Here is an 11,514-nt window from a genome sequence, read left to right on the forward strand (position 1 = left end):
ACACAGATTTACAGAATGCCATGTTCGATTGCGCGCACACACACACACACACACACACACACACACACACACACACACAGGCACGTACTCACAAAGACATATACAGCAGTATTCAAACTTACACAAACGTGTAAACTGTCATTTTTAAAGTGACTGCATTTCTGCCTTAAAAATGCATCTTTTACGCAATTTACACACACAACACACACACTTGACTTTAAACTGAGCAACATAAAAACAGCTTAACGCTCAGATATGTATGCGCACCATTGCACACACACACAGCCCTCGCAGCAGTTGGTGGTGCCATGCTGGGATGTACGTGGACACTGTGCTCTTGTGCTCACTGCTGCTCCAGTTGTTAATAACCGTTTCACCGACTCTCAGGGGCCCGGAGCCCACAGGACGACAGTTCGATCTGCAGACGAGGAGAGGAAGGTCCGGTCGTGCGGGTGCCACCGACACTGGATCACCTTGTCCCAGTGCTCCCCTGCCACTGTCTGAGGGAGCGGCTTTGTCAGGTCACCTGGGGTCAGAGAAAAGTAAAAACATCACACAGCGCGATCAAACACTGGACACTCTCAGGAGAAAGTGGGACTTAAAAAGCAATGTTTCTCAACTGTAGACACCAAATGGACACAAAGTAGGTTTAAGCTTTTAAAAATGAAAATGATTTTTCTCATATGCCCTTTGTGTTTATCTGTAGGGTCTCACATACTGCGCACAGTTCATTAGTTTCCTTCTTTTTCGATGAGGGTTTTACCTTGAAGGTCACTGATGATGATTCTGTTGTCATAGGAGCCAGTGAGGAGATGATGGGCTCCAGGTGAGAAGCGCACAGAGCGAATGTCGCTGCCGTGGGGGCGGTATGTCTGGACTATGCGGCCTCCTCTGATGTCATACAGCATGCAGGTGCTGTCCTCCTGACCGGTGGCCAGCAGACGGCCGCTGGGATCCACTGCCACTGAAGCAACAGCACTTCCTGCAAGAGACACGGTATCAAGTAAGATGTTTTCTGTGATTAGGTGCAGCTTAAAACTGCCTGTCTGCTTTACTTAGTACAACAACAAAATAACTTTTGGGAAGTGTTTTTTAATTTTCTCAACAAATAAAATCAAAACCATAATGTTAAAGGCAAATAAATTGACAAATTAACAAATTGCAAAGTCTTATTCAGCCCACAGCATCTTTGGAATCACACACTGCAGCTTCTGTTGTGTAAAAGCTGCTTGTTGACCTTGACCTGTTCTCTGAACAGACTGATTTATGAACTAAGCTCATTCACAAATTTCAGTGATAATTAGATAGGAAATGGCACAAACGAACATAGCAACAGAACACAAACATTTATAAAAATGTAAGCTAGCACTACTGTTGTTACACAGGTGATTTAATTGTGACACACACACGTGACAGAACTAGTGAACTTTTTTTTTTTTCAAATATGAAACACAATTCCACATCAGACACCAAATTTCATGCTGCCTGTATTTAACTTTGAAGCCAGTACAGACACTTGGTGTTTTTTAAATATCACGAAGACATTTTGTTTGTTTCCCATGAACTTTTTTTGTTATTAAAATAAATACTTGTGCAAACCACTAAGTGATGCAGATCCAGATGTGTATTTAAAATATTATCTTTATTTATTTGAATGTGTACATTTGTAGTATGAAAAACATCTTTTCTTTTTTATTACCTGAGATAATATGTTAAGCTGCTGTTCTTTAAGCATTCGTGTTTTCCTGTGATTTCACTGTGAAACTTCTGTATCCTGTAGCAGTGTGTGACCAAGGATCAGCTCCAGTTAGAGTCGGTCATGATGGGACTCACCTGAACCGTGCAACGTTGTGCCCACCACCCGAACACAGCTGGGCACTCGCAGGTCCCAGAACCGCACTGTCTTATCCTGTGAGCCCGAGGCGATCATCCACCCTCCCCATGTGTATAGCGTCAGGATGTGACCTGTTCAAGCAATACATGAAGTTGTGTTTACAGGCCGTGTATACTAAATGTGTATTTGTTGAATATCTAAGGGCATCAAGCCTTAAGGAAAAACCTGTACAGATGATCTATTACATCTGCAAGCCTATTTTAAACCCTTAGATCTTCCTCAAATCTGTTTCTTTCACTCAGTTGCAGGTGAAAAGCTGATGTACCTGTGTGTCCACTCAAGGCGTGAAGGCCCTGTCCTCTCTGACAGTCAGTAGTGTAGATGTTGCAGTCCCCAGCCCCAGCACTGATCAAGATGGATCCTCCACTTTCGGGGCCTTCCATGAAGGCCAGGTCCCTAATGGTACCATCATGCATGCTGAACTCCAGGTCTGGGCCTGAGTCAAAGGTACAGATTTGGGTGGAGACAGAGGGTTATAAGAAGCTCAACAACAGGAGAAAGATTATAGTTTGCTCCCAAGATTTCTGCTTGAACTTGTTCTTTGTTCTGTGTTTTTAGAAGTGTAAGTGAAACACATAATACAGTACCTGTGGCATTGCAGCTGTCTGCATTGAAAGGCAAGACTTTGACGTATTTGTCATTGGAGCCAGTAGCCAACAGTTGTCCACAGTGGCTCCAGGCTACACAGTAGATGGAGCCCTTGTGATGTTTGTTCCGTCTGAAGCGCACGGCCGGTTGCTTAGCTGCACCAGAACCACTACGAAGCAAACAAATTACCAAGACAAATGGAAAACTGTAACCCATGACTTCTATAGAAAAAAAACTGCTTCAGTTTTCATATTTTGACTCTTGAACCTATTTATGTATGAAGAACCTTATTTTTCCCTCGTAAGAAACCTCGTTAATGAAGTACACTTAATTCAGATTTTTTTTGTCCAAAACCTGTTGGGTACTTATGAATGGCTCCTACCTGGTGGCAGGTGTTTCGGGGTAGGCACAGACTCGCAGGGTTTTAGAGTTGGAGCCAACAGCATAGAGCGCTCCAGAGGGATGGAAGGCCACCGCACGCACCGCCTGTGTGTCCTCGAGTTGGTTCACTTTAACAAACTGTGTTTTGGACTTCCCTGGCTGGTAAAAATAAAAAAAATAGTCATTAACACTATAAAAAAAATGTCAGCAAGAATGCGTATGTGTTGTAGCATTTATTTTAACCACATATTTAAGTATGACATTCACAGTTCTGTGTTAGATTTATTAACAGTTTGCTTTACCTCATGTGTGCTACGTGTTGCAGAGGAACTTGAGTCATCCTGAAGAGTAGGACCAGACGCTTTGAGTCTTTCAGCACTGATGATCACAATGCAAACACAAAGACTTATTTTAAATCTGTACATTACTTATTTTTCAATTCAGACATTTGGTATCAACTACAAAACACTTAAGAGTGATGTCATGTTTCAGATTAAAATTTTGGAAATAAAACGTTTAACATTAAATCAATATGAAATATTTCTATTGGGTAGCAACTTAAAAACCACAAGAAGCATCTCAAGTAAATCCTTTGCATCTTACCAAAATGCAATAAAAATCTGGGACGAGCTGCTCATAAGAACGGGGTGTTTTGCTCAAGACTAATAACCAGACACTCGGCAAGCTCTTACCTCTGACTTGTAGGAACTGGAGACTCGCTGAGCAACCCATGGCTGCTCACCCCACCTGGCTTGTCCCTCGGCGGCCCTTTGTCTGGAGCGTGCCGGGTGTTGGACATCCTGGGGCTCGAGGCGCTGTTGTTCCCTGTCAGTCCGTTCCACTGCTGGCCCAGATGTGTCATCACTTCATCCCCTTTGTGGTCGATGCCCACGTTCATCTCCTCCAACTTCTGAATAGATCTACACAAGACAAGATCTCTTGCAGGCTCTGACGCTGTTTATTTCACTCGTAAATGACAGAATCTTTCAGCACGACTTCCTCACCTGCTGAGGAACGTCTCGGTGAGGTTGTGCTGGGCTCCGTCCTGCGGCTTCACTCCTCCCTCCAGCAGCATCTGCTGGTAAAGCTGCCTCTGCTGCTGCTTCTGCTCCAGATGCTGCTGCACGCGGAGACGTTGCCTGTAATACTCCTGGATGTGCTCTGTGGAGTCGCGACGCTGGACAATTACACACATAATAAACACATTGTAAGGCTTGTTTTAGGGGAAGATGTAGAGATTCCTGAAACCGTATTCTGACAGCATTTGTTTTACCGGGGCAGGCCCTGAAGCCTGAATGGTAGAATATTTATTATTGCCTTTCAGTATTCTCCGCTTCGAAGCTTGGCAGTGCTTATTGCCATCACACACACACAACCAAGCACACACACACAAACACACCACATTATAATAGACAAACTCTTTCTAACAGCCACAACTGACAACTCTTCAATTCCCAAGGCCTCGCCCTCCATCATTCCCCCCATAAAAAAGTTTTCAAGGACCTCATCATATCCAGTGAGTCTACAGTATATTCTCCTTCATGCCTCTCACCACTTTCCATACACACACGCACACACACACACACACACAAAACAATCTAATCTCAAAGTACTTTGCTCCTCTAGATGGGGACCAGGGATGCATAAAGATGAGCGATGATAGAAGCAGCAGGCCATCGTGGGTGTGACCGCACATCAAACCAGATTATGTGCCCACAGTGTCCATGATCTCCACCCCCTACACTGGGACAGAGGGCAGCGAGGTGGAAGTGCCCCGTGGACAGGTGTGGTGGAGAGTTTGGACAGGATTTATGATGCAATGGAAATGCTGCGACCAGTCAGTTCAGGGGTTCAGGGAAAATAATTCTATATCTCTTAAATCTGGAGTAATGACTCTGGAGGGAAGACTGACTGAAAATCTCTCTTTGACTTTGACTTAAGTGACCAGACAGACAACTATGGCGTTTTCTTTTTTTTTAACAGTCTTCACAAGATTCATGAAGCTATTTCAGCCTGAGCAACCAAACATGTGCTTCAATCCTTCGCCTGTAAACTTTAGATTCAAACAGGATCTAATACACACTTTAGATTACTGACACTTTATCATAAATCGACTATGTAGTCAAGGTTTAAACTGCACGTGGTATTACCACACGTATAGCAAGGCATTACTTGAGGTCTGCAGCTCAGATTACCTCGTGTGTTTCTGTGCTGCAGGGTGGACCGCCATCTTTTCCTGGAGTCAGAGGGGTTCGTGTGGTGTTGGGTCCATCCAGCCCTTGTGGGTGCTTCCTGTAGTTGGGGACATATACAGTATAGGTATGTATATATCAATAATGGAGATTTTAAGCTGCCAAAACATTTAATGTGTACTCAAGCATTTTAGAAACAACAGTAACAAGGTCAATACCATGGCACTTCAATAAAATGAGATAACACATAAAACAATTAGATTTATGTTAAGTAAAATAATAAGTTTGTTTTGTATATGACATCAATTGTAACCCTGTAAAGAGTTGCGTGTCGTACTGCAAGAAAAACTCCTGTTGAGGATGACAAACTCTTGAACTTGTTCATACAATACAATGAAGAGATCAGACTTTGCACTGCATCCAGCAGGTGGGGCCAGAGGGAACCTGACGGCATCTTGTGTCGTCTCTGATAAGCTGGTGAACATTAAACCATCCTGTTTTTGCTTTTTCTGTATTAATGTCACACTCATAGAGGCCACAACTTGACAGTTTAGATGTCCTTTGAGAGCAGAGGAACTGACTGGCTTGTCAGATAGAGGGACAATATGACGAGCTGCGAAGGCTTCAGTAAAATGATATATAAGCTGTAAAATAGCTGAGTTTCCATCAGGGAAATTATCTTTAATTATAGCCCTAATTCAGTAGAAGATTTGATCATCTGGTTTAAATTATGAGTAATCAGCTAAAGGTTTTAGATCCTTTATTGCATCCATCAACACTGAGCTGCCCTAATGGGCAGCACTGCTGACAGATGAGTCAGTACAACTTTTTAAAGGTAGAGCTTAATGGAATTAATGGATCTATAGTCATACAACAAGTTCTACCACTGGGTTTAATATTTAAGGTTGCAGATGCACATGCTAGGAGAGCATGAATAAAAGAGCTTTGGAAAAGAAAAAAAAGCATACAATACAATTACTACTGACTGATAGAACCTGACTGTGAATGATGAAAATGAAATATATTGTAAAATATAGAACAATATGCCATTCAGGGAATTTAAATGAAGTGGACAGGGCTGTACATAACAGTCTCAGGGGTTAATTGTTGGTTAGTAAGTATAGTCAGCATTTTAATATTTCACTTTTCACAATGGGTCAAGAGGCAATTTGCTCTGGGGTTTATGGTTTCAATATTATTATACAGTAATGTTTGCTTTTTGAAGAAAACCTTTAGCTGACGAAAGTTAAAGGTCACTTCACCTCTCTGAGTTTGATACAAAAAATATGAACTGCACTAGTTTTTGCTGCATCTTTGGCATGTTTTTTATTCAAAGATTCAAAATGTTTAGTTTTGTGATAGATAGATAGATAGATAGATAGATAGATAGATAGATAGACTTTATTGTCTGTCCCAAATAGTGGCAGAAATTCTCCTTTGACGAGGCTCCAACAATAAAAATGCAACACATATAAAAACACACTTAAGACACAAGCTCACAAAGCACAGACGTCTAAAAGAACTGTTAAAAAGAAATAGCGGGCAATAAAATGTACTGTTCAGTGTCTTATTTCATTTTGTTCAGGGTGGTTATTGCAGTGGGAATGAAGGATTTTTTTATAGATGTTTTTGCGGGCCAGTAGGACTTTGTAACGTCTGCCTGAAGGACTGATGGAGGGGGTGAGAGGGGTCCTTGGGTGGCTTTCCTGATCACAGAGCGGTTTACAGTTCAGAGACACGAGTTTGTGGTGAACCAATGATTTTGCCGGCCTGATTAACAATACGGGAGAGTTTTGTTTTGTGTTTAGTGGAGAGCGAGCTGTACCAGGAGGAAATGTTGAATGTGAGGATGGATTCGACCAGTGAGGGTTAAAATAATTGCCAAGAATTTAACAGAACAGGTCTCGGTGAGATTTTAATGTTTTATCACTGAGCACAGTTAATTTGGCAGTGACACACATGCATACAGTTGTAGTTTTGCAAAGCAAATGTGTGGTACAGTATGATTTGTTGTGTACCGTGCAGCACTTGTCATGTAAGGTCATTTTGTACGCCAAGCAACAAAACATATTTCTTTCCAGTTTGCTCCATGTTTGACTCTTACCTCTCAGGTGAATCGTCTTGCAGGTGCACATTGTTCTCCACGAGGCTCCGACTGAGAGCAGACTTCATGTTGGCCTCCATGCCTCTCTTGTCCTGCGCTGCCAGACCGTGCGACAGGCCGTCCAGCGCTGGGTTGAGCGATCTGGACATGTAGGTGTCGGCTGAATGAGGTCTCTGACGAAAGGGCGAGGTAGGACAGGGGGACAGGCGGTTGATTAAAGGTGTGAGGAGGTCGGCGTAGCCTGCCTTGCTGGGCTTCACCAGCCGATCCACGTGGATGTTGAGGGTCTTCTGTTGGAAGGCGCAGGTGAAGGCACCTGGGGAGAGGTTCTGCAGCCAGGAGAGCAGCGACAAATCCAGCTCATCACAGCCGTTCCCACACAGCACATCCACGCCGAGCAACACCTCCCCCTCTGTGATCTCCTCACCCGTTGCTTTACTCTAGAACACAGAAAAGTGCAATCAGACTTTACAAAAAATTCTTCTGTAAATATACTTTAATCTGCACTGAAGATTACAATAGATGACACAAATGAGCTAAAACCAGGTTGCGTTGTAGCAGCAAACACTTGGCTACATTGCATTAAATCACCTTTCAATGGAGTTGTGAATATCTGTACAGGTTTGGAGAGGTAATATTTGGATTTGGAGTATAAGTGCATCCCTTTTCTTTTTCAGGGTGTCACATTACCTGACAGAACTCAACACAGCACTCATAAAGGATCCCTTTGATAAGCAGCTGGAAGAGGCGGTTCCCACTCGCTCTGAAGCCGGCCTCACTCAGCTTCCTGTCCGCAGGGATGAACTCGGCTACCATGGCGCAGGCCTCCTCGAAGCAATGCACACGTGCCGTGCTCGGGTTCCAGTCTTTGAACTCTGCGTGGTGGGTGAGGCGAGGCAGGGTGAGGAGGAGACACAACTTGCTGTAGTCGTCCTTGGTCGGGCAGAACTCCTCCAGACTGTGGAGACACTTGACTGCGGCCTGCATGGTGAGCTCCAGCTGTAGAAAGTAGAATATTCAGTGGACAAGTGAGTCTGATGCTGACATTATATTAAGGTCTGTTTCATATAGCAGCTCTCTGGTATTTTGCTGATAAAGGATGACATTTGCTTGTTCCATACAGATGCAGAATATCAGATAATTGGATGGCAGACAGTGAAATTGTCTTTTTTTCTAGTTTAAGAAGGTGCAAACACAACAATTGTATCCACTGGAAGTTCAGTGGAGCGCTTATGTGTCTCAGAAAAAATGTTAAATGAATTAATTTAAAAAAATTAATAAAAAAATCTGTGGAAAATCAGAAGCTATACATTAGAAATCAGAGAAACAGCTGCTTCACCAGCCGGTCAGAGTGTCTTAAAATGGGCCACTTTATGTACTGTACAAGATGTCATTATAAAAGTATCACAGTGTGAAGACCACTTTCTCTCAGAGATAATTAAAGGTTATGAGCTTTTCCACTGTTTTTACACATTTGTGTACAGCTTCATCATCCCAAATGAAATCACAGGCTTCTCCTATTGACCACCGAGCAGCTCCACTGGAGCAGGGAGATATTAAGCTGTCATGCTCGAGGGCATTTTTGATGTATTTGGATTTCTGGCTACTGGCCTAGTAAGACGATTTCTAAATTACCAATGTGAATAGCAGTTAATTAAACATATACGTACGTTATGAGGATCTTCAGCAGCTGACATGGCGTTATTTACACACAAAGCTTCCAAAAACTTCTGCTTTAGGATGATGTAACGAAACCTGGAAACACAAACCGAGTATTAGGAAACACGTTTTGTTGATTCACCCTTGTGTGACTTTTTATGGGTTGATGTATTTTTCAGAGACTTGTTGTTTCATTAGGTAGGACTTGAGTTTAAAAACGTTTTCCGTTTGTGTATTGTGGTTGGTGACTGGGAAGAAACCGAGGATGTCAGTGGGATGACATGATCGTACCACTACAGTACTGGGACCTGACCTAATTTAGTTCTTAAGGGAATCAGCCTTTCATTTCACTGGCAAATCCAGCCTGGACACAGAGTGAGGGTGGAAATCGTCCGTAAAGAAGTTTTCAGACACTTTTTAAATGTATTTTCACCTGAGTTTTCCATTTCTTTCTGTCATGCATTCCTTAGCTTCATATCTTTACCTATAACTTGGTAAGTCCCACCTGCTATTGGTTAAATAGTCTGTCGATCAATCTATAATATCAGAAGTACAGTCATCTGTCACTCAGAAAGTCTCTGTTTCACATTAAATTCTCATCATAATGCTTGAAAAAGAAATCACATCACTCTGGTCTTTAAACATGTCCTACAGATGACACTTAACTGTCTGTAGAGAGATGATGTAAAACAATGAAATAGAAAAAAAATTCTCTCACCTTTTCTTGTCAAACTTGTCCATCCCTTCCAGAGGTTGAATGAATTGCATCACCTCCTCCCACTGGCCGTCCAGAATGAGCTGCCTGTTGAAAGTAACCAACGAGCAATTTCAGAATCCTCTGAAAACCACAGAAGTGCAGTTCAACGCTTTGGAAATAAGACAACATTTTTGGAAACACGATCCTCTTGATAAAGTCGTCACAGGCAAGTCTCCTCAACAGCCATCCGACAGTTATTTTGGGTCAACAAGAGCAGGTTCTTGTCTAAAAGAATGGGGAGAGAGCCACTGGAACATGAAAACTACATGGACAGGATCACCAGTCACACCTGGTAAAAAGTGCTTAAAATATTGAATGCGTCGAAATAAGGTTTAAAAGCACGTTTCTCCACAGGTTGTACTTCCACTATGTACAGTCGCATGGCAGCACGCTTGTGTCAGTGCATCAACATATCAACATGATTGGCTGGTTGTTGGAGTTTTATAAAACACATGCATTTTTGGGTGAAAAGGCAGGATATCAGTTACACAATTACAATCACTGGCATTACGGAATCCTCTCATAGATTTCTATCCAGGATTCTGTAAGTGGCGAGTTTCTCTCTACAACATCTCAGCTGTTGAGGCCGAGACTTTGATAAACCTCCATGTCTGTAAAACAGTCTAATTTGCTCTACTAGTGCATCCATCTCATATGTCTGTTGTCATACCTGAGGAAGAGCATGTCATCAGAGTAGAGTCCATTAATAACACCGCTCTCCTTCTCCAAGGCCAGCATGCTGATGTGCAGCTTCCTGGAGTTGAGGAAGTCCAGGATCAGCTTGATCACCTCCGCCTCCTTGATGTTGATTGTCTCCTCTGCCGTCATGATTGCAGGTCAGTGGTGGCAGCTTCCGAGCTGGGTGGAAATCAGAGAGAGGGAGTGTGTTAGTGGCAAAGCTGCATCAAAAGACGATTGTACTTGTGATTGTGATTCCTAATTTGAATTCAAGTAATGAATGAAACAAATGAAATTACTTTTAGTAATTCAGATTCAGAAATTTCCACATGACGTGCTGGCAGAACAACAACAACACAAGGTTTTTGTTGGATCTAAGAAACACTGAAATCAAAAGTAACCGACTGACCGAATAATATTTTTTTTGTATATTAAAAACAGCTGCAACATACAGAACAAAAATATTATATATAATCATAAAAAAAATGTACACAGGGGAGTAAGTATTTGTTATTCCAACATGTGGTATCTCTCCAACAGAGTGGCTGTCATGAAACAACCCAACATGCTATATTGAAAATGCTGTTTTGCAGATGGAGGGTGGGGTCACAGACCAGAAATCACATATCAGTAATGAATAACCCTTCTGAGAGTTAATGAGGTTGTTGTTGCTGGCTGGTGGAGTGTTGTCTCACTGTTCCTGGTGGACTTGGTCAATTAGAGGACATTTTAGGGGAAGATCAGGTTGTTGGGCACGTCCATCCAGAGCATCATCTTGCATGCTGTCTGTCATAGCATGCTGTCTGAAATGATTTCTTGGACAATAAATGGCGGAGTTGTGGAAATTCAAGAGTCTGGCTACGGCCCGAACTGATCTGTCAGCATCCAGCAGCCTCCCTCATCTGCGGCATCGAGGAATTTTAATAAAGCTGCATTTTAAGGTGGACTTTATCGGTCTGGTCAAAGAAGTGATTATGTACTGGTCACACTATCTGATGTGAATAACTTAGTGTTTGTGAACTGGTCACCAGCTGAACAGTTAAAAGACTAGTAGTGTGCACTGACTACATTTAATACTCTTCTAGGGAAAAAAATAGAAATGAAATTTTGGCTCTATCGTTGTGTAGACAGCCCTGTGTTAAATAAAGGGTTCCCAGACAGCTTTACAGGTGAAGATCAATGCTAATGATGTAAACACTGACTTAAGACTCTTATTACATACTATTGCCCACTGGCTCACACAATAAGGAACAATTAGGAT

General features: G+C 42.4%; 1 protein-coding gene across 1 annotated transcript; it reads right to left on the reverse strand.

Annotated features, from left to right (window-relative positions):
- Positions 1–383: 383 nt before the first annotated feature.
- On the reverse strand, positions 384–10,403 carry LOC103364913 (WD repeat-containing protein 47-like). The gene is made up of 15 exons (XM_008292207.1): positions 10,246–10,403; positions 9,537–9,620; positions 8,830–8,914; positions 7,850–8,158; positions 7,160–7,599; positions 5,059–5,155; positions 3,868–4,040; positions 3,556–3,783; positions 3,166–3,232; positions 2,865–3,022; positions 2,482–2,651; positions 2,160–2,330; positions 1,834–1,965; positions 764–982; positions 384–526 (listed from the first exon to the last, which is right to left on the reverse strand). Exons 1-15 carry the CDS (start codon positions 10,401–10,403, stop codon positions 384–386), a joined length of 2,634 nt encoding a protein of 877 aa, XP_008290429.1.
- Between the last annotated feature and the right edge of the window lie 1,111 nt (positions 10,404–11,514).

This window comes from Stegastes partitus, unplaced genomic scaffold, assembly GCF_000690725.1.
Source record: "Stegastes partitus isolate 25-593 unplaced genomic scaffold, Stegastes_partitus-1.0.2 Scaffold793, whole genome shotgun sequence".
NCBI lineage: Eukaryota > Metazoa > Chordata > Actinopteri > Pomacentridae > Stegastes > Stegastes partitus.